Genomic DNA, 22,760 nt, shown 5'->3' with positions numbered 1-22,760 from the left:
ACGCTCTTTTCACGATTTCAACTCTTTCCATTGTGATACACCATCTCGCCCCTCTATGAGGCTGAGGCGCTAACAAATTATTAGTGTTATTAGTGCAGTCAGAGAAATCACTAGAGAACTGCAGGCATTTGTATGCATTATTAATGATAGGGTGTTGTCAGGTAGATCAGCTATTCTTAATCTCATCACAAAAAGGGAGAAATATCATCACTACCCCAAACTTATGGATTAACTATGAGCAATTTATTGGTTAGTGGCTTGCAGAAGCAGCTGGAAAAGCAGCAACAATCATGACAAAACGTAGCTGATCAAGATGTTCATACAATAATGTCTCCTCACATGTGTCTAACAAATGGCCGAAAATGACCGGCTACGAATAATTCATACAAAGACGAAATACATACATACACACACATGAACTCATTTCCGATGCTGAGTTGCTCAGAGGTGGAATCAGTCACTGTAGCACAGATTAAATTCTCTGCTGCAAAAGTGCCTGTGGAATTATTCAGAGCATCAGTATTTTTGTGTAAAAGAAACAATTCAGCGAGTGCAAGACCTCTTTCGTGGCTGCTTCCTTCAACACACCATAAATTCATGGCTTTTCAAGGGCCACAGAGAAATTCCAGGACTATCAAGGTCCTTGGAAGCATAATTTCCATATCCAAGGGTTTTCAAGAATCCACATAAACCCTGCATTTGTAAAACAACTTCCACCTGTCTGCAAGATACATACTTATGTGTAATTGATGTGTGCAGAAGAACTTCAAGTCAGTCTTTATGCTATTATTTTTGCTGATGTCTATTTTTCACACTGCATTTCATACATGAAGACTTATAAACATGCTCAGTTGGGTCCTCTTATTGAATACAGTATGCAGAGAGAAGACAGAATCTTAACTTACCTCCGTAATCAAAAAGTGATCCAAGGAACCTTGCAAATGACGTGAAATCTGCACCAGTGAGGTGTCCTGGCCTTGTTGCTCCGAGAAAACTTGTGCAGCTTTCTTAAGCCTCACTTCCAGTTTATCCACTGTGCTTTCAAAACGCAGTTGTGCCTCAGCACAAAGCTGTCTAGAACTAAAAAAAAACAGAAAAAAAAGTGGCTTACTTCACTTCAGTGTATAGCTGTCTGGAAAATGGTTCCGGAACAAAGTCACGTGGCTAAACCTGCGTTACATTTTAAAGCTTGAGAGCAAAAAATACTGTGATGTATGCTGCCCTCAATACAAAATGACAAAATCAATATTTCCATGCCTGGATTTTTAAATTTACTCTGCACCACTGCTGAGAAGCAGATGCTTTACTGAGAACTTTTCTACAATTTAGGCTTATATAAAATAATTTTATGCTTACGATATCTTCTCCCAAGAAATAACTTGGCAAAGGGTAACATAGTGCTGGCAGTGCTCTTGGAAGGTCACTTTCAGGAAGCACATGACCCTCTCAGTGTTGTAGGTCACGCCGCTTAAGGTGTCCGAAGCCAATAACTAAAACATAAAAACAAAGACATATAAGACATCTTATATTTATTATATTATATTTATATTTACAAAACAAAGACATTTTATGCCCCTCCGGCATAAAATGTAAACGTCACTTGTCTGGACTTGTCATATTTGAAATTCAAAATTTTCAGCCCACCTGTAACTCTGCCACCACCACCTCCTTTGTGCCCTCCAGGCTAGGTTCTTCAACAGGAATATTTTTTTTTGGCGGTGCCGCAACGTCACTGAAGCAGTAGTCTATGTATGAAGACACTCTGCACAATACATTTAAAAGATGAGCACAAAACATCAATAACAATACGGTGCAACCTAATTCAGTATATAGTCACTTAAACACATGCAATACAATGTACTATGTGCATCAAAATTTGGTCAGGAGCAAAATCATTCCTTGTTGTCTCCTCTCATTGTCTTAAAATGTTTACATCTTTTAGTTTCAGCACAGACATTTCTGTCATTGATTTTAAACGAAGGTTTCTTGTACGGTTTTAACCCATCTTATATCACATTTTCTGGTTTGACCGCTCCATCTAATTTCCTTTTTTTTCTTGTTACTTTCACTTCATGTCCAGGTCAATGCGTTCATCAATAGACTTAAGTATTTGCCCAGAAATGCCTCGTTGTAAACCTGCACAATGTGCAGACATGCTTGCTGACCTAGCTGTTCTTGGTGGATCGGTGCATTGGTTTGAGACTGCTTGTGTAGAAGTCACTCCGTGTGCATCCTGCACTGGGGCTATAATTAAAGCATATAATTTGTATAATTTAGAGCCTGCATCTGCCATTTCTAAATACAACTACATTGATAAGAAGTGGTAAATAGAAATGAAAATACTATTAAAAAACTAAATGTTTTTGCATTCCTGAGAAAGGTCAGTTAAAATGAACACATATGTAAGATTAGCTCACTGTTAGATTAAGCAGATGAGCATATACTGAGAAAATGCTACTAGTAATATTAAGCACAGCTCTGAAAATGTCAGAGCAACTATCTCCCTTTCATAATTCTTTACCTTGATGGGAACAACTTTCTGGCTCTTGTCTGCCTTCTGTGATGTCTTCGCATTGAACTGGGCTTTCTTCACTTGTACAGGGCCAGGAGTCTGCATAAACAAAAATTTTATGCCTTCTTAGTTTACAACTTCACTACAACTACTATACTGATAGAACAGTGATCGACCATTTATCAATTAGGTATTCTAGTCAGAATTTCCATCATGCAACGAAAACACTAAATATGCATTCTGTCCAATCTTCAAGGATGCAAGGGTCCATCTGGTTTAAGGAGAAAAAGTTCATGAGCTTGAATTGCACTGTAATGGCTGGTTCAAATCCTGCAGCACTAGATTGTCGAGGTACTGCACTTCTATTCACCTGCAGCATTAAAGGTGTCATAGCAGTGACATCAATTTTATTTGAATGTTTCCTGTTCAAAAGGCAGAAAATTTCAGCATTTATCACCTGTGCAATGAACACAATCCTGCGAAAAAAAATATGGCAGTCAGTAGCATAACCACTCTCTTTTATCTGGGAAAAAATAACTAAGACACCAGCCTTCAAACAGGTCAAAAGAACCCAAGCTTAATTACATTCATCGCAAATGTTTATTAAAAAAGTTCTCAAGGTTTTCACTTGATTTTACCCGTTTTTTTTGCTTTACTTGATAACTAAGACACCAGCCTTCAAACAGGTCAAAAGAACCCAAGCTTAATTACATTCATCACAAACGTTTATTAAAAAAGTTCTCAAGGTTTTCACTTGATTTTACCTGTTTTTTTGGCTTTACTTGATCATGTGTGGCATGATCAGTTATAGCTGCACATCGATTTTAGTGCAAATTGGCCGAGGTAGAATTTTTGGAAGTGGCTCGTACCAAAGTTTGGAAATGGCCAGGGCCTAATTTGGAGGTCACCATCGTGTTGAGTGCGGTCAATTATGGGTGAGCATTGATTCTGCTGAAAATCAGTCAAGAAAAAATTCCAGGGGTGGGTGGCCCAAAATTTTGGGGGGTGGGCTGGGCGAAATTCAGAGGACATCATCTTGTTGGACGTGGTCAATTATGGGTGGACATTGATTTTGGTCCAAATCAGCCAAGGTCAAATTTCCCAGGTGGGTGGGGAAAATTATTGGGGGTGGCCCACCCCAATTTTGAGGTCACTATTGTGTTGGGCGAGGCAAATTATGGCCTGACATGGATTTTGGTCCAAATCAGCCAAGGTCAAATTTGAGGTGTAGGTTGGCCATATTTGAAGGCCACCATCATGTTGGGCAGGGCCAAATTCAGGGTCAGCTAGACCAGATATGGAGGCATCTATGTTGTTATGCTTTTTCTAAACCAACATGACGCCACTGTTGCTAGGTGTCGTGCAAAACAAGACCGGTCAAGACTCTTTGTCAGTGTTGGTGAGCTTATGGGTGCTTTTGCACTAATGACCTTTGTGGTCATAGTGTAGGAGCTTAAAACCAAAACAGTTAAGAAACAAGGGGTAACCTGCTGAACTTATAAGCAATTCAGACATCGATAGGCATCACAACTAAAACTCAAGATAAGCTGTTATCACTGGTCCAGGATGTAAAATTTATAGTTACAAGTGTCCGCAAAATCCACAGTGATGAGTATTACAACTGAGTTTATACTGTGGGCAGAAAGACAGCTGATTCACCTTTGGAACATCCAGGCTGAGAGCTTGACAGCACAGATGAAAATGCATTACTCTGCTGCTCAGTGTCTTGCATAATTGTGCCTGCAGAAAAACAAAACACCATGCTACACCTTCTCTTCGAAATAGAAAACTTCTGTGGATATGAATGACACACACCATGGCCTCCATGGGCTCAAGTATCTTGTGAAAGCATGCTCTCATCAGCCCGAGCGTCGAAGTTCCCAGGTAAACATTCTGTTGAATTCTACGGTTCTTGCCATGCGTAAAGAGAGACCATTTTAAAGATGTACAGCCAAACAAAAATATTAAGATTCTATCTGGACGTATTTTATTTTCATCATGATGTGTTACTTCGTCATCTAGATTATTCAGTTTGACGCTGTGTATCATAGCTTAATTTCCAACACGTAGGCCCGTGTGTTTCGCGCCAGTATAACACCTAAGCAAGGAGTACAATAAAGACGCAGTAGAGAGTCATTCACATTGAGCGGTAACAAGGCTCCGTGTGGCTGCGCACGTGCGGAGCACCATTGCGACCAAGCCGGTAGCAAATTCATGCAAAGGGGCAGATGACACGAAGCATCACGTCGAGGTCCTTTTTTCTCAGTGCGCCACTCTGCATTGATTCATGAACGGCTGTGATTCAACGGCATTCCGCAGGTTTGTGGCCACGCGGAGCAATCTACCCGCTAAGTGAGACTGACACTGCTTGAGCAGAAGCCACAGACCTTTTTTTTTTTTTCACACCGGTAACAAGCAGCTGACACGTGCGCGCAGTCAGTGCTACTGTGCTTCGGTGAGCCGCATGCATCTGAAGTATCCCTTTTGTTTCGTTCTCGTGGACTCGGCTGTCAGGTGAAGGGGCATACTGCTAAAAGTCGATCAGTTTGAGCATATTTTCCCTACTGCGCTCACGGAAACGCGTGAAGGGCAAGGCGGATGCGTCGAGCGCGGGACGCAAGACACATGAGCAGCAGAGAGAAAAACTTCCATCCCATGTCAGGGGCGAGCCCATGACTGCGGTGTCAATAACAGTCTGCTGGTGGCCGACGCATTTAGCGCAAACAGCACTGCAAACATCACATTAGTCGAAACATGTTGCGTAAAACTGCTTTCTTGAAAGCGTGTCAATATTTTGCGACAGAAGCAATGCGCGCCCATGAAATCAAAACGTGTAATACTTGGGCGCGGGATAAGCCTGTCAATATCAGCGAAAACAAAATACAACACAAAACAGTTAAAATTTTGCAATGTCTTCCTTCTAGGACACTTATTTTTCTTATAAGAGAGGCAACTTTGCTTTTGAAGGCAGAAAATTTTGAGAACAGACAACTGCTGCAAAACGAAACTATATACTCGCCGAGATCGACAATCCTGCTGTGGGTGCTGAGGCTGTGGTCGCAGTAGTCGCAGTAGTCGCATCGAAGTCTGTCCTCGGCCATGTCGACGGTACACACCACCATCTACTGTTTGCACTCACACTGCTGTTCATTGCAGCGGCCGCATTATATTCCGCAAATGTCTTTCTGCCTGACAGGCATCGCAAACGCATACCACACACGCACCACATGCACGCCTTCAAGCAGGGTGACAAGCAGCACTGCAGCGCCGCTTGTATCGTTCATAGGAAACACCCAGATAGCTACAAAGTTGATTACACCTAACAGCAAGCATTATAAAGCTTTTTATACTTTAAATTACTACAATTTGTAGCTTACAATTGCGGAAAGATTCAGGATTGTGTTTGACTGCCATAAAAATGCCGACCTAGCCACCTAAGTCGCTCATCCCGAAGCAAGCCATTCCAATCCAATGTGCTTGCGCGCGCTATTTGAACTCAACTTCCTTTTTCGATCCTTCTCGCCGAATGTGGCAACCTCCCAAAGGCATAAACGTATACATATATGTATACGGCACGCACTCGATCAGATATATAGGTTAAGGCTAAAGGTATACACGAACCACATACCTTTAAATTTCGGTTGTGACCTCTGTAAAGGAGTGTGTAAACGTTTAAACCTTGCAAAGAAGGAAAACATAAAAACGTTAAGCCGTGCAACCTCTAAAATAAAGGTTAAACCCTGATAAAGATATACATAAAGGTTACGCGATTAAGAGTGTAAGCCAGCTATCAGACTATCCATATCATCTTCTTATACCGGCCCACGGCCGATCCCGATAGTAGTGGAAGTGGCACATCAATCCGTATACGCACACAGCGCAAACAATAAAATCACTGGCACGGTCAAATACACCTCACACTAAAATGCCGCAGCAAAGCATCCTCATGATCAAACAGCATCGTCAGTACAATTAAAGAGAGAAATGAAACGACTGAACGCATGTCTGGCATGCAAAGGCTGATACCCTCGATGCCGCATACTTGCAGGAAGGTGTATATTATTATGTATACACGCATGATAGCCCCTTTATCATTGTATTTTGCGAAAAGAACAGTGCCGTATAATAATGAGAAGGAACAGTCTTTAATCATAATGGGATGGCATTTTGGCCTAATCAGGGGAAAAGCTCAAGGGAAAATGGTTTATGGGGGTTGAACGTCCCAAAGCGAATACGGCTATGAGGGACGCCGTAGTGAAGGGCTCAGAAATTTCGACCACCTGGGGTTCTTTAACGAGCACTGGCATCGCCATTGTAATTCGACCGCCGTAGCCGGGATCCAACCCACGTCTTTCGGGTCAGCAGCCGAGCGCCATAACCACTGAGCCACCGCGGCGGCTGGCCAAGGTAAGAGTTCAAAGTGCTGGTTGCATCCTACCGAAAAGGTCAGCTTCGCGGGCAAGTCACAGGGAGCGCAGTACATATACGCGCGTCGGCCCCCGTGGGCGGTGTCGTGCATTAAACAAAGCAACTCAGCGGCCCTTGTTTCGTGCGTTTTGGCTCCAAACCGGTGCAATCCGAATCCTACAGCAGGTGCCGGCTTGTCGGCGGTGTTCTGCTGTCGCAAGTCCAGAACGAAACTGGCTCTCGTCCGCCGTCACAAACTCGCACTCTTCCATTTTACGTATAAGCGCCTCATCTGGCGAGGGCATCTGCACGCCTCGCAAATAAGCACCTGGGTCACAAAGGGCAAAGCAAATGCGTGTGTTCGGGGACCGATTTTTGCAATCGCTGCTTGCCTTCCTCCCCAAGGGGACACTGAAGAAAAGTGAAAGCAATTATTCTCATTAGTAAAAGTTGATTCTTTGGCTTTTTCTGGCTTGGACGTTTGTCCGGATGCAAGAGACGCACTTATCGCCGAGAAAAATGGATTTAAAAATCCCCCTCCCCCCCCGCCATTCGATTCAAACTCGTGACGTCGCTACCGAAAAGGACTGGTTGCCTCTGTTTTGAACTGAATGGCAGTGTAGCATTGCCTTTGGGATCTGCGCCCCAAAATTGGTGTCGACAAACGCATTTTACTTGGGAAGTTGGCCGCTGATAGCAAAACCTCAATTTCGTTTTTTTTTTTGCATTTTTCTAGCTGATAAAATCTCCGTTTTTGGTGACAATTGGTTTTTTGTCGTTAGAAGGAAGTAATCAATCGATAGAGATAGACTTCAATTTGCCCTCAGTGTCCGTTTAAGTGTTGCAGGAAGAACCTTTATCTGTAAAACGTGCAGCCTTTGTGAATTTCCTTTCGTCGTATATTCCGGCTGGCAATAGTTCACTCGTAAGGAAAAAAAAAAGCTTATTGTAAATGCATAGTGTACATAATCTGCAAAACACGTTGTGTATTGTAAATATACAACGTTGCTTCATTACAAGGGGAGTTAAGACTGCGCGAATAGCACGTAAGGAAAAAAAAACGAATACGACACCAGGGGCTCAGTGTTCGTTTCTTGGCCTCTTGTCCTATTAGCGCAGTTGTAGGTACACCCTCGTAATGAGCCAACCAGCCCTCAAGAATTTTCTTTTGGTATTCTTGCGTGGTTATGGCACTCAGCTAACTGTTCAGAAAAGCTTACTGGAAGCAAGACCCCCAACCAGGAAGACAAAAAAAAGGGGGGGTGGGGGGTCCGATCCGAAGCAAAAGAAGAGGGTGCGGGGAGGGAGAGAAATTTTATTTCCCAAGTAGGGGAGGGGATGAGGGGGTAGACTGTGCAGCTGGGTGGCTCCTCTGGTCCAAGGCTCCACTGGCTTTTGCTGACTCGCTTACGATCAGGATGAGCTGAAGCTCTGTGTCCGGGTTTCCCATGGTCAGCGCAGTCTCCCAATGCTCGTATGTGTTCTCGGTTTTGGTAAGGTGTTGATGTTTGGCCTTCATCCCCGTGATAAGTGGAAGAAAGTAGGGCAAGCTCTACACCATGGGTATGTGCCTCGTTAGTTTGTTGGTTGGATATTGTATCTTAGGAACAAGTTCGGGTACGGGTTGGTATTAGTCGCCAGTGCATGGCCTCTGAGGTGTTCGTATTGTGGGGGAGGTAATTTACGTCGCTCTAGCCTCTGGTTATGAAGACGCAAAGGACCCCTTCAGCTGCCGTGGTAGATCCCAGCGAATCCGCCGTGTAGCTCATTCGCCCGTCGAACGCCTTCTGGCAGAGTTCGCATGCTTTGATTCTCAACGTACACCTCGCAATCCACGATAAAGTCTCGCATTAATTACCTCAGTTCCGAGGACTGGCATTGTAGGCCCACCACAGGTACACTTACCGCATAACAGCCCCCCCCCCCCCCCTTGATATGCCCCTTATCCTTTCTTCTGCAAACAATCTGGGGTGTGCGCACGACTTTTCGCGTGTACATTGCTTTATCTTTAGCCAAGGCGCAAGCTCGTCAAATGTAAGCGAGTACTACGTCCCGCTTTTCCGCGGTTGTTCCCAGGGCTCGCGCGTTTACCGATTGGATGATGCACACTCGGTTGCACTCAACTATCAATCCTCAGTCACCAAGTAGCACAGTTCAGTCCATTCTGGTTTATAGCGTGTTGAAAGCAAATGCTATAGCGATGAGACATGCGCATGCAACTCAACAGCCAATGTATTTTCATTCCTAGTAAAAAACAACAACAAAAAACAAGTTTCTGCCGGCTGATGAGGGGGTTGTTCGCTGAAGTCGCCTTCTGTCTCGTCCACCGTAATGTCGTGCACCATCTACGGGTCTCCTAACGCGAACTCTCCGATGTTCTCGCCAGATTGCAAGTCGTGCAGTGTCTGCAGCATCTTCATCCTGGCCATGTGTCGTTCGCGGGGCAGAAGTCTCTTGAGGCGCGCCGCCAGGCTTAGGCAGAAGAGCTCCTCGGGGTCCGAGGAGAGCGCCTGCGCCGCCGCGCCCCCCGCCGCCAGGCGATGCGGCATCACGCGAGTCGGCCGCATGGCCAGAGCCCAGGGTTGAGCTGGTGCTGCTGCCGCAGCCACCACAGCCGCTGACTCGCGTACTTCGGCGTCTTCGTCGGGCTGCTCTCGTTTGACTTCGACCTCGGCCGAAGAAGCCACCGGGGCCGCCCCGTTCAGCGTCGAGCGCCTCCTGCGAGGAAGAGTCGTTGCAGCGAGGTTGTAGCACGCACTCAAACTCGGGCTGGCAGAGTGCGGTGTTAAAGTGGCTTTTACCCCGTAATCGCTAACGTCCGAGTTCGCCCGCTGGCCAGTCTAACTGGCTTCCGCCAGCCGCCCGCAGCGCATGCGCATTGTTTGCAGCGCTGTACATTGTGCTGAGACGCCCCATGAAAAGCAATCCAGGTTCATAATAAACTGCACATAATAAACTGCACAAAAGGAAACCTGCCCCCAGTATATGCCCAGGGACTTCGCTCTTCAACGCAACGAAAAAAAGTCGCCGTTCAGCACCTAGCCTAAACCCCCTCTCCTTCCGCGACACAGCTGTCGTTCTTTTCACCCCCCCCCCCTCCCTTCCATACTTAAATGACGCTAGCTACTGCCCTCAGTCACCCCTGATAAAGAGCCGAGTGGGCTTCGAAACGTTGGGTTAAAGTTAAAATTTTGGTTGGAGATGTGCAGTTTGTTATAAGTCTTCAAACCCAACCAGACAGGCAAATCTGTCAAAATGTTTAGTTTTAAATCCAGGTTCAGAACGCTTAGGAAAAAAGTTAACTACCTACATCTCATATCTCCTCCTGTAAGCTCGCGTGCCGAGCGAATGTTTTTTTTTTGTAGCGGGAGCTACGCTAGGCTACAAGTCGAGCATATCGCGGTACAGGTAAGGCGCCAGTTGTGCGCATGCGCGTTTATGGTACATGCGGGAGTCCAGTTGCGCGCATGCGCCGTTACCATGGCAACCGGGGAGGAGGAGTGGGTGCGCTGCGCCTTTCCTCAAAATGCAACTTTCAATTTTCATTTTCTCTTTTTTCTTTCCCTCCCTCATTTACCTTTCCCTTTACGGCGCGGTACGGGTGTCCATCGAGATATGTAAGATGGTTACTGTGCTTTCCGCGCTCGCGGCGCCATCTGGCATGACGTCACACAGCGCGGCTCGCCGCCGCCGCTGTTTGGTATGACGTCACATCGCGTCCATCACCCGAACCGCGCGTCGTCGCATGCGCAGCATTGCGTATAAAAAGCGTAGATTTAATCGGCGGCTGTATCGCAGCGCTTGATAAGGATGCACAGGAGAGTTCAGCCGCTGATAAACGGCGGTATACACAAGAGAACATTAACTCTTCCGATCCTGAGGTTGTCGCCTGGCAGTTGGCTGCTCAACAAAGAGAGAATGAGCGTCAGAAGGCGAAGAGAGCAGCGGAGACGCCCGAACAGAGAGAGAGCAACGGCTTGCCAAACGGAGACTCAGACTGTCGAGCGTAATAGACGCCGCATAGCCGCCGAGATGGAGCCCAATGTCTCTCATTGCTAAACATACAGTGAACACAACAAGCTCAAGCAGGGAAGAGTACCTCTCGCTACGTATATCCTGGCACAGCCGAGCTAAGCCACTACCAATTTTTATTTATGGTTTTCATTTTTCGATTTAACGTGCCGCCGATGGTGGCGACTCTTCCACTTCGTCGTCATCATCGGCGCAGACCTGTCCACTGCAAGGCAAAGACCTCTTCCATTCATCTGCAATCAACCGTGCAGCCACGCTATGTCCCCGCACTGTTCCTGACCTCATCTGGCCACCGGACTACTACTCGCCGCCCATTGTTTACTTCCTCGTGTAACAACTCTGTCCTCCACGTTACATGTCCTGCCCACGTCCATATCCCTTGTAAGAATCACGGAGGACTGCATTTATTAACATAGCCATGGTGCACGAGCGGAGGCTTACAGTTCGCGGCCTGATTTTAGCGGAATCTCTAAGGAAACCCCCTCACAGGGTCATTTCCATTAAAAAAAGAAGGCTCCAACTCGAATCCTGGCACATCCAAACTGCCCCGATCAACATCAACCGCACAACAGGAAACCTCCCCCCAGTATATGCACAGGGACTTGGCTCTGCAGCCTAAAGAAGAAAAGTCTCCAATGACCGCCTGCCCCCGGTGCGATAACGTGACTCAGTCAACCTCCTCCTGCCCCCACGCCTTTCGCATCACAGCTTTAGTTTTGATCTCCTCCCCTCCATACATACTAAGAGACGCCAGCTAGTGCCCCCAGTCACCCCCGATGAAGGAGCCGAGCCGGCCTCGAAATGTTGGGTTTCAAATTAGAGTTTTTGGCTGGAGAAGTGCAGAGTTTATAATAGGTCATTTCCATTCAGCGTCTGCCCACTTCTTTGCTTTTATTAAAAACAAAGGATGAAAAAGATTCCACTACAAAATATGCCGCCATATTCTGTGATCGCGACAGACGCAAGACAGTGCTGAATGGAGTTAAAGCGGGCATACGACGACGTGTACTATCGGGTGCACGAGTGTCCAGCGCACGCCAGCGCCGGCTCATGTGGGCATTGGCACTGCGTCACTTGGACACACTGGTGTCGACACCGCGCATGACGCGTCCATTCGTGGTGGAAAGAGTGGTTGCCCTTGATCCCGAAGCAAGAAACGTTACTTATCTGATGGCGTACGCTCTTTGTGACGCATTATCAGAATAGCCACACACGCTGCGAGGCGGGCTGGCTTGACGGCTACTCTTCGTCAACATCGCTCATCGGAGCAGGCAAAAAAGGAAAGCAGCGCGCACGCTTCCAGACGCACACCACCGGGTCTGCAAAATGGACTTGCCGTACGTAGTAGGTTGCGTGCCACCCAGCAACGCGGCGATCTAGTGCGAGTCTGAGCGAGTCGCGCGTCGTGTAGCTTTGTGCGGACAGTAAAGCCTGGTAAAACCGAGTGCTCGCTTAATGGCCGCTGAACCACGTCGCAGTCGCGCGATGTTGTGCTTGTGACGCGAAGGCGGGCAGGTGTCTTCCTGTACACAACACTCACGTTCGCGGCCTCAGGAAGTCATCGAGGAAGCCGAGCTCCCGGTCCAGCACGCTCCACTGCCCCGTGGCGTCGGCGCGTCGGCGCTTCTTGCGCTTGAGGTACGTGTCCCGGAGGGTGCGCCACCGGGTCTGGCACTCCTCCACTGCGCCAGGGAACACACGGTTTGCGGTCAAAACAACCATGCCTTTGTCGCGGTTAGGGGAACCCCACAATTAGTATACAGCTTTCGTGAAAACAAAAACCGCTCTTCCAGCGCGACGCCACTCTCGGTATTAATGGCAGCGCACCGCCGAGACGGGTAAGCTGATACAACTTGCCTGCAGTGAAGCTCCGCGCACATTTAGGACCGGCGCACAGAACTCCTCCACGACAAAAACGTAGTCCATTGTTAAAATTTATCTTGTCTCCTAAACAAGAAGCTAATCACGAGAAAAAAAAATTAGGTCTAGAATTTTCATGCCTGCCTTGTTTAATAAATTCAGACATTAAAAAGCTTATTTCGTTAACTTTTGTGACTGGCTAGCGGAGTAATAAAGTACGCCGCGGATCGCGGCCCCAGAAAATGAAAATGAAAATTTATTTTGGGGGGAAGGAAATGATGCAGTATCTGTCACACATGCGGACACCTGAACCGCACCGTAAGGGAAGGGATAAAGGAGCGAGTGAAAGAAGGAGGGATAATAATAATTATTATTATTATTACCGTAGTGGAGGGCTGTGTCAAGAGCTTTTAAATTGGTTTTTGGAGAAAAGAAATGGCACAGTATCTCTCACATCTCAACAGACACCTGATCTGTTTCGTAAGGGAAGGGGTAAATGGAGGGGGGGGGGGGGGGACTGAAAGAAGAAAGGAAGAGCTGCCGTAGTGCACGGCTCCGGAACAATTTCGACCACCTGGGGTTGTTTAACGTGCACAGACATCGCAGTCCACACGGGCGCCTTTGCGTTTCGCCTCCATCAAAACGCGGCCGCCGCGGTCGGGTTCGAACCTTCCTGTTCTTTTTTTAAATTGTAGCCTACTATAGCGTAGTGAAGCTTTCGCTTCAAAAATGTTGCTCTCCGCGGCATCTGCCATCGAAACATGAAGCACCTAGCTTGACTAAAAGGACAGGGCGAAGAGAGTGAAGGGGATAGAAAGAGGGGAGCGATAGCAAGAACGGATAGGAGTAGGACGGAAATACGCACTATGTACAGAATACAACCAAACTGCCTTTTACTTCTGATGCACACATACGCCACTCGGAAGTCATTGTCGCCGTAAAGACAAAAGAGCTAAGGTGGCTACACTCCGCGCCACGATCGCGTTTCGCGACATTTGCCGTGCGGCCGCCGTGGCGGGCATCCGCCGACATGGCTCACTAGTGGTTACGGCGTTCGGCTGCCCAGCACAGGGACGTGGGTTCGAACCCCGGTCGCGGCGGCCAAATTTCTGTGGAGCTGAAATGCAACAGACGCGCCCACGTGGTGTACGATGTACTTCAACGGACCTCATTCAGGAGGTCTAAATTTGTCCGGATTGATTGGTTATTAGGAAATTAAAGGCATGTTAAACTAAATTAGTTTTTGGGCAAAAGAAATGGCGCAGTATCTTTATCAGATATCGGCGGACACCTGAGCCGCGACGTAAGGGAAGGGATAAAGGGGGGGACTATGAGAAGAAAGGAAGAGATGCCGTAGTTGAGGGCTCCGGAGAAAGCTCGACCACCTGGGGATCTTTAACGTGCACTGTCATCGCACAGCACACGGACGCATCGAAGCGCGGTTGGGCGGAGGTTAACTGTCTAATTTCTCGCTGGACACCTCCACCGCGCCGTGAGGGAAGGGGAGGTTGGAGTGAAAAAAAAAAATAGGTGCCGTAGTGGAAGGCTCAAGAATAATTTCGACTGCCCGGTGATCTTAAACGTGCACTAACAATGCAGAGCTAGCACACGGGCTCATTTTGCGTTTTGCCTCCATCGAAATGTGGCCGCTGCGGTCGTGTTCGAAGCCGGGTGATGCGGCTCAGTAAACGAGCGCCGGCTCAAACTACTCAGCCATCGCGGCGGGCAAATTTATCTGGAACACTGTAATATGACGCATCTCTCTGGGGTTCAGATCGTTTCGATGGAGGCGAGGCGCATAATGTGACCGCGTGCTGTGGGGTGTCAGTGAACGTTGAAGGTCCCCCTTTGGTAGAAATTATTCCGGAGGGCCCTCCACTAGGGCACATCTTTCTCTCTTCCTTCTTTCACTCCCTCCTCCTGCGTTTCCTTCACGGCGCGGTATCCGCCACGGCAGCTCAGTAGTTAGAGCGCTCGGCTAATAAGCCGGAGCACTCAGCTTCGAACCCGGCCACGGCGGCCGCGTTTCCATGAAGGCGAGACGCGAACGGCGCCCGTTTGCTGCACGATGTCAGTGCAAGTCAAAGATCCGCAGGGAGTCGAACTTATTCCCCAGCCATATACGGATCCGCTTTCTCCTTTAAGGCGCACAATTTTTTTCATCAATCCCTTTATCATTTCCTTCACGGCGGTGTTCAGGTTCTACACCAAAGATAAAGTTTTCGTTCCTTTGCTCGAAAACATTTCCAGTTGCGTGTCGCGACCTCGTGCTAAAAGAAAACGAAGTTGGGTAGGACGCTATCTGCAGCACGGGCATGTGCCGCCGCTGTTCCCTTCAGCACCCGCAAAAATATTGGTTTTGAGGGAAGGAAAGGGGCTGCAGCTGTCTCAATTCGCAGTGGACACCTCAATCATGGAGTATGTCCGGACCCCGTAGAGTATCTGTTACGGGTCCGATTGGACTTATTTTTGGAAAAGTGGCGGAGAGTTTGAAGGTTGTTTCACTTCCGCCACCAGTTGGCCCGGTATTAATAATAATAATAATTGGTTTTTTGGGGAAAGGAAATGGCGCAGTATCTGTCTCATATATCGTTTGACACCTGAACCGCGCCGTTAGGGAAGGGATAAGGGAGGGACTACCGAGGCGGATCTGGCCCGGTATTGCACTACCTCCGGGATTGGCCTTGTCTTTAGCGCGTCTTTACTATCCTGTCTTTCTATCCCATCTTTCAACTCTCGTTCTATCTGCACATGGTAGCCTTTTTTTTTTCTCGGCTTGAGCCAGTGAGCAGGCCTGTGCATTTTCTTTTTCTTCCTTCCTGGCAACAACAGACAGACGGACAGACCTCAACCATGCCGTGGGGAGGGAATGGAGGAGAGATCGAGTTAAATATGGAGGAGAGTGCCACTGAAATGGAAATACGCATAAAGGCACCATGTAGCGGAGGGGTCCAGATAAGATTCGCCCACCTTGGATTCTTTTTTCTGCACTCACATGGCATAGTTTACGGATTTCTTTTACGTTAGGACTTCACCGAAACATAGCTGCCGCAACATCAGTAACCCAGTAATGCCAAAATAAATGCCCCAGAAACAATCAAAAGAATGAAAATCCCAGGCTCCGAGTTGTGCCGCGAAGCCACGAAGTGATGGCATCAGTTGCATTGCGTTACCCACGACAGCGTCAAATCCCAATCCGGCTTCGACTGCATGAAAAGAGTTGGCGCACTGTGAAGACTCCCGCTATTAGCTATGCCATGCGGTTTAACATTCTCGTTAATACGTAGGGGAATTAACAAGCGTTTGTAAGGAAAGGCGCAACACCTTATACGGCGGAAAGGAGTGAAGGAAGGAAAATAGAAAGAGGCGTTGTAGTTGATTCTGGAATAATTACAGCCATCCGGGGTTCTTAACGTGCGCTGACATCGCCCAGCATTAAGCCTCCATCGAAACGTGTCCGCCGCCACCGAGGTTCGATCCTGCGTCTTGGAGTTCAGCACACTAACGGCGTAACAGGGTATTTGGTTATAGCATATCGGGGAGGCCGACGGTGAAGTCGATGCCTTTTAGGTGAGTGCTACCTCACATATCTATAGCTGTAAGAAAGTCGAAGGCAACTGAAAGAACGGCTGAACTGAACGGTTGCTTCGGCATTACGTAGCCTACGCCTGGCACGTAGCCAGTAATTTTTTATATATATCCCCCGCACATATTTATCCCACCAAAACCCAAGATGTTGCGTGGAGGGAACTCCAAACGAATACTTTCCATAACCCTGCATTTATATGCTCGCATATACCCTGGGGTCTGCTCTCGCTCCTGTTAGCTAGCTATGTGGCCAACATGTCACTCTATCCCACATTCTCGGCGCTTGCCCTCGGGACTCAATTCCTGGAGGTTTGCAGCTCTCGAATCCAGACCAGTGGGAGGCCGCATTGCTCATTTCCGACTCGGACACACAGATCCGGGTTGTGACAAGTGCCCTAGAAGTCGCCTAAACACCACGGGCTCATGGCGACTTGACAGATCTATAACCGCAAACCATCTGCTACTTTCGTCAACGAAACTGACTATCCTCCTCCTTCTCCTCCCCGGGAAGGGCTCAGAGGATTTTTTATAGAGCCCTGCCAAAAGAAGTGAAGGGAGAGGGGTTAACTTTGCGCAGTTGCTCGGGCCCCCTAAGGCCCATGGATACGTGCCTGGCCTAGGCCTCTTTTAGTACCGCAGCCACCGTCGGCCGATTAAGTGCGACGGCGTGAAGTCATGAGAGGAAAAGTACACGACTGGACGCGGCAGAAAAAAACTAATACTGCGTCGAGAGAGAACAGACCTGACGAGAGAGCCTTCGAGGAACAGACCTGACGTGGCAGTGGCAGGGTTGGACCAGGTGGAGCAGCTCGTGGATCTAAGGCACCTACAACAAGGACGCCAGAGACCACCCAATCCCACGCGGCAGCTTGTCGCGTAGACGCTCCGGCTATGAGCCCGCAATCATCGGTACGACACTCGTTCCCGGCACAGCATCCTCAATGACGCGAACAGCTGAAACGCACAATCATCCAAAAGACACAGCCTCCTATAGGCACAATCAGCTGTACCATCAGCACGGCATGCTAGGGAAGCTCATGGCTCCGGGCAATGCGAAAAAAATGCAGGCGATTCCAAATCGTACGGTGATATCGACTCCGTATAAGACGCGGGTCCAGGCCAAGCGCCTGCGACGAAGCCAGCTGCGAGGTCTCAGTGCATCTCCGCGGACACGTAAGCGTTAGAGACCGGAGCGCGAGACCTGCTGTGTGTGCGGTGAACGCAGCATGCAGCGGCTCACCGGTCACGGCCAGTGCGGCGGCGATGTCCATCCAGGCAGCCTCCCGGTAGCCGGCCTCCTTGTGCAGCTTGGAGTGCTGGTCCCAGAGCTGCGTGTGCTTCTTCACCTCCTGGACGAGCTTCTCGTTGAAGGAGGCCATTGCGCGGACCCGATGGAACGGAGCACTGATCGTCGTAGTCGGGATCGGGCTTCGGAGCCGCGTTCCAGCGTCTTCCTCGTCTTTTGCGGTGGGGACTGAGACAGCGGTGCCCACCACAGCGCCACCACGAGCTCCCGCGGGCTACCGCACGTGCGCTTGCAGCGCCGCCATGCTGACTTTTCTCTGCGGCGTTCGTTGCTGCCGGTCGTGCGGAAAGTCCAATCCAAGCCTTCGTGTGGAGTCTGTGGACACGTACAGCCGCGATCAAAAATACGCGGCCCACGGCTCCGGTGCAAGGAGCGGCTGCGGGGCCGCACCGCGGCGCTGCAACCTCCGTACGGCGCTCGCTGCGAGGCTGCACAGAGGCTGCGTTCCTATACTCCAAGTAGATGGCTACTTAGACGTCTAGCCGGACAGCCGCCATCTTGGGACGCGTTGCATAATAATAATAATAATAATAATAATAATAATAATAATAATAATTGGTTTTTGGGGAAAGGAAATAGCGCAGTATCTGTCTCATATATATTTGGACACCTTAACCGCGCCGTAAGGGAAGGGATAAAGGAGGGAGTGAAAGAAGAAAGGAAGAATAGGTGCCGTAGTGGAGGGCTCCGGAATAATTTCGACCACCTGGGGATCTTTCACGTGCACTGACATCACACAGCACACGGGCGCCTTAGCGTTTTTCCTCCTCACGAAGCCGTTTAATATGACTGCTTCGCCGAAGTCTACATCGATGCAGGCTAACTTGCGGTCTAAAGATGGCTGATGTACGCTGATGAACGAGTCGTGCTCTTGCGGGCGTCGGACTGTACACGGAGTATAGGAAAGGAAAAATGTGAGTCATTCCATTATGTTATTTGGTACGCAAACTAGTGGCTAATTAATCTTCGTGGACGTGCGATTCCTAGCAGTGAATCATGCAGGAGAAAATCGTGCATTTGAGAGCTTTGCTAAAGCAGCGGACGTTGTAGGTCTGTTTACGTGGTCTGTTTACGTGATCCGGCATCTGACGATGCCAGATCTTAGTTAGCACCTTGATTTTAGAGATTAATACTCGTCGCTGTCGTTGGGTTCCTCGACGGGCATTAGGACGGCTGGCGTGACGGTTAACAAATGTGTTCTGTTGCTATATTAGTTGCATCAACTCTTTCGCGTACATTCTTTTTTATCTCTACACTCTCAGAACAAATACACCGGCATGTTGCGAATTGATTTTAGTCTTTGCAGGATTAAAGCTCGCTGCGGTCTTTAGGTTTCTCGCCGTCTCCGAGTGCCACGCACGGCAGACAGCAGGTTTAATGGCAGGCATGCGTTTTCCTGTTGCAGTGTATATTAGCCGTATCGGATTTCGCGCATATTGATTACAGTCTTCCGTATTCTTTCTTTTGTTTACAGGACCGTCTGGACGAGCACGTTCGAGGAGCATGTACAGTTTAGCATCAATAATGAAAGAATAATCGTATTTCTCTTTAGCGTCGTCTTCGGAGAGCGGTCCCGTCTCCTACAAGTAGACTGACCGATAGGCGCATCCACCAGTCCGGTTTACGCGCAAAGTGATTGCAGAAAAAATGTGCAAACTTGTTGAAAACACGTTTTTAATGATCGTTATTGCTCAGTTTGAAAAAAAATATAGTACAGCTGTTTATAAGCTTTAGTTATATTATTATGCCGCGAGGCGGCGTGAGCAGTAGACAAGTTCCAATACATGGGCATGCAGGCGGATTCTTAGACGTCACACTAGACGTCTTGTTAGGCGTCCAGAGTATTGGAACGCAGCCACTGTGACGACAAAGCTTCGCCCTCACTCTCCCCTGAGCACGCCACACGGCTGATAAATGTCAAGTGCGGCGTTCGGCTGTTTCGCGGCTGACTGTCAGTATGAAGGGGCGCGTCTCCGCTTTGCGCCGTTTGCCAGACGCGTAATGAAGGGGATTGCGCGCGGTTCGCCGTTGCCACCTCGATACTGCTTCGCTCTCGTATGTCCCGCGCGCCCATGCGTGGTGAGCCTTGGAGCACGGGCATTACGGTGCTCAAGAAATAGGGTAGAACAAGATATTTTTGCGTCAGGACCCAGGTCTGTGAACTCGGTGAAGCCCTGTTTTGTTTCTGGTAGTTTGTTACTCGTAATTTCGTTGCAGCAGGAACGTGCTTTGATTTTTTTTAGCTTTAAATTAATGATTTTAAAGCAGCGAGCTCCAGCTAGTAATTAGGGTTAACTCGACCAAGCGCCGGGCACTGGAGCGCGGCGTATACGGACGCGAGGCGCGCGTAACTATGGAATGCGAACCGAACTCGGACGCTTCGCAGGCAGACGCACTTAGTCGAACTGCCGAACGCACGCCTGCCGTAGCCGATCTGTGCATAACGAAGACGAGATATTCGAGTAGGCGCTGAAAGTCAAGCCTGGACTCCATGTACGCGAAAACTCACGCGAACGCGAAGGCGACGGCGGCGGCGACGGCTGGCGTTCGCTCCGTCGCTTGTGGGCAACCTCCATGCAAGCGAAGGCGGCAGGCGACGCGCACCCGCGACGTGCGCAGCGGATTCCGTGCTTGGCGCACTGAAGCTTAGAAACACGCCCGTAACCTGTTCTCTCTCTTAAAATTTTGTTAGTGTGCCTCATAGTCAGGGCCAAAGGAATATTTCCTCTACGGCAGCGGTGTAGCGGAAGTGGAGATAGCCAAAGGCGTGCTTGCGGAGACGACGTCACATCACGAGTTCACGGGGGAGGTGTGCTTTCGTTCGGTGCCTCTGCACTCCGGCTTAGTAAAAACACTCCCATAAACTGTCATCGCAGTTTGATTGTAAGTGAGCAAACTATAATTTACCAGTGAGAATGCGCGCCGCGAGTGTTTCTGCACAGTTGGAGCGCAGCGGCACGGTGGATCGAGCGCCGGTACCCACGGCTCGACACGCATCTCTCCATGCAGTACGCCCGCTCGCGTAGTCCGCTCCAAATGCTGTTAGCCCTCCGCACCGAACAAGTAGATTGTTTTAATTATTTAAATCATGCGGGTCTGCCTCTCAGCTACAAAACCAAATATTTTCTCGACGGTGGCGATGACCAAGACGACGGGCTGGTTTCGTGAGATGTGCCCGTGAGAAACCGTGGACAAACCGGAAACGGCTTTGGGGGGCTCTGGTTGGCCAGTCGCGTGGGGGACTTCCGGGCGACGAGCGAAATTTTCTGTGGGTGCAGATCCGAGCGACACGGCAAGCGACACATGCATTTTGCTTCGCGCGACGGCGTCGCTCGTCGCTGGCCGCCGTCGCCTTCGCGTGAGTTTTCGCGTACATGGAGTCCAGGCTTCACACGCAGCACGCATTGCAGAGCCCTCTTTCGTACTGACCGTCAGCCGCGAAACGGCTGAACGCTGCACTTGACATTCATGAGCCGTGTGGCGTGCTGAGGGGAAAGTGAGGGCGAAGCTTTGTCGTCACTCTGTGGACCCTCAGGCTGCGAGCGCCCGACGCAGGTAGCAGCGCCGCGGTGCGGCCCCGCAGCCGCTCCTTGCGCCGTAGCCGTGGGCCGCGTATTTTTGACCGCGGCTGTACTTTATCGTTTACGTGAGTTTAACGTTCCAAAATGACTCAGGCTTTGAGGGACGCCGTAGTGAAGGGCTCCGGAAATTTCGACCACCTGGGGTCCTTTAACGTGCACTGACAATGCACAGTACACGGGCCTCGAAAAGTTTGCCTCCATCTAAATACGACCGCCGCGGCCGGGATCGAACCCGCGTCTTTCGGGGCAGCAACCGAACACGATGACCACTAAGCCACCGCAACAGCTAGGGGACAGTGGGCTTAGGGGACGTACTGGGAAGCGGTACTTTGAACGCGTCGTTGCAACGTCTGTCCGTCCCTGCGCGCTCTTCCGTGGTTGATGGTTTCATTCTCGCTGCTCAGTAATCCTCGCGTAAACGAACAACCGTAACGTCCGTAGCGGGATGTGGACGCGCCAGTTTTGACATATAGATTGCTAGTTAAATTTATTGCGAAGGAATTACACAGTTAAAGCCATATTTAATGATGTGTAGAGCAGCCACGAGTTATTTCGATAAAAATGGAAATTCGTAATATTGTTGTAAGACATTTTTCCGCCCTTCGAAATCTGACATTGCATCGTGGTGTCAGCGCACGTTAAAGATCCCCAGCTGGTCGAAATTATTCCGATGTCCTCCACTACGGCAGCACTCTCTTCCTTTCCTTCTCTCAGTTCCTCCTTTATCCGTTCCCTTACGGCGCTGTTAAGGTGTCCGCCGATATGTGAGACACACTGCGCCATTCCCAGACTCTGTCGGGACTCCTGTACCGAATCCGCTTACCACATATGCAGGCATTACAACACATCTGCGCCTCAGTAGGCAGACGTTCCCAGAGCCCGCCAGGGCCTGGATAGAGCTGAGGAACGACACCGCAGATGGCTGCAAACGGGGTCGTTTCTAAGCCGTGCGATTCTAAAACACATAGCCCAACTTTTTCGGTGTACTGTAAATTTTGTGAGATGTGGGGAGACGCATATCATATGGTATGGGCCTGCCTGAAAAATCCGCAGATAAAGAGAGTAAATCAGCCGACGAGGCAGGTCTGGAAGGTGACCTTGTCCGGCTTCTTGGACCTAGAGTATAAGAGGGCTTTGGTGGAAAGATCGCGGGCAGCCGCTACCACCAATGTTGTCCCGGAATAAGGACTACCACCCAGGCAAGGGAGTGGTGAAACCCTCCACTCTCCTCTAAAACCCACCCCAGGGCATCCAATAAAATTTTACTACCACCATCACCACAAAAATCGAATTTTAAATTTTTCTGTACCCGCCGCGGTTGCTCAGTGGTTAGGGCGCTCGACTACTGATCCTGAGTACCCGGGTTCGAACCCGACCGCGGCGGCTGCGTTTTTATGGAGGAAAAACGCTAAGGCGCCCGTATACTGTGCGATGTCAGTGCACGTTAAAGATCCCCAGGCGGTCGAAATTATTC

At 49.1% G+C, this 22,760-nt stretch overlaps 2 protein-coding genes across 6 annotated transcripts; both read right to left on the bottom strand.

Annotated features, from left to right (window-relative positions):
* Positions 1 to 373: 373 nt before the first annotated feature.
* Positions 374 to 5,769, bottom strand: LOC144099062 (uncharacterized). 5 transcript variants are annotated; one of them, XM_077632118.1, is made up of 7 exons: positions 5,532 to 5,769; positions 4,172 to 4,252; positions 2,522 to 2,611; positions 1,645 to 1,762; positions 1,357 to 1,490; positions 906 to 1,080; positions 374 to 496 (listed from the first exon to the last, which is right to left on the bottom strand). In XM_077632118.1, exons 3-7 carry the CDS (start codon positions 2,572 to 2,574, stop codon positions 473 to 475), a joined length of 504 nt encoding a protein of 167 aa, XP_077488244.1. In that variant the 5' UTR covers positions 2,575 to 2,611; positions 4,172 to 4,252; positions 5,532 to 5,769; the 3' UTR covers positions 374 to 472. The 5 variants fall into 5 exon arrangements, 3 of the variants coding, with proteins under 3 accessions (XP_077488244.1, XP_077488249.1, XP_077488258.1); XR_013307303.1 differs by lacking the exon at positions 1,357 to 1,490; XM_077632123.1 differs by lacking the exon at positions 4,172 to 4,252.
* Positions 5,770 to 9,133: 3,364 nt separating this feature from the next.
* On the bottom strand, positions 9,134 to 18,063 carry LOC144099088 (uncharacterized). The gene is made up of 3 exons (XM_077632176.1): positions 17,640 to 18,063; positions 12,492 to 12,633; positions 9,134 to 9,637 (listed from the first exon to the last, which is right to left on the bottom strand). Exons 1-3 carry the CDS (start codon positions 17,776 to 17,778, stop codon positions 9,265 to 9,267), a joined length of 654 nt encoding a protein of 217 aa, XP_077488302.1. The 5' UTR covers positions 17,779 to 18,063; the 3' UTR covers positions 9,134 to 9,264.
* Positions 18,064 to 22,760: the final 4,697 nt, after the last annotated feature.

The sequence above is a fragment of the Amblyomma americanum genome, chromosome 1, assembly GCF_052857255.1.
Source record: "Amblyomma americanum isolate KBUSLIRL-KWMA chromosome 1, ASM5285725v1, whole genome shotgun sequence".
Classification (NCBI taxonomy): Eukaryota; Metazoa; Arthropoda; class Arachnida; order Ixodida; family Ixodidae; genus Amblyomma; species Amblyomma americanum.
Note: the sequence above shows the minus strand (reverse complement) of the source record. Positions and strands in the feature narration are given on the sequence as shown.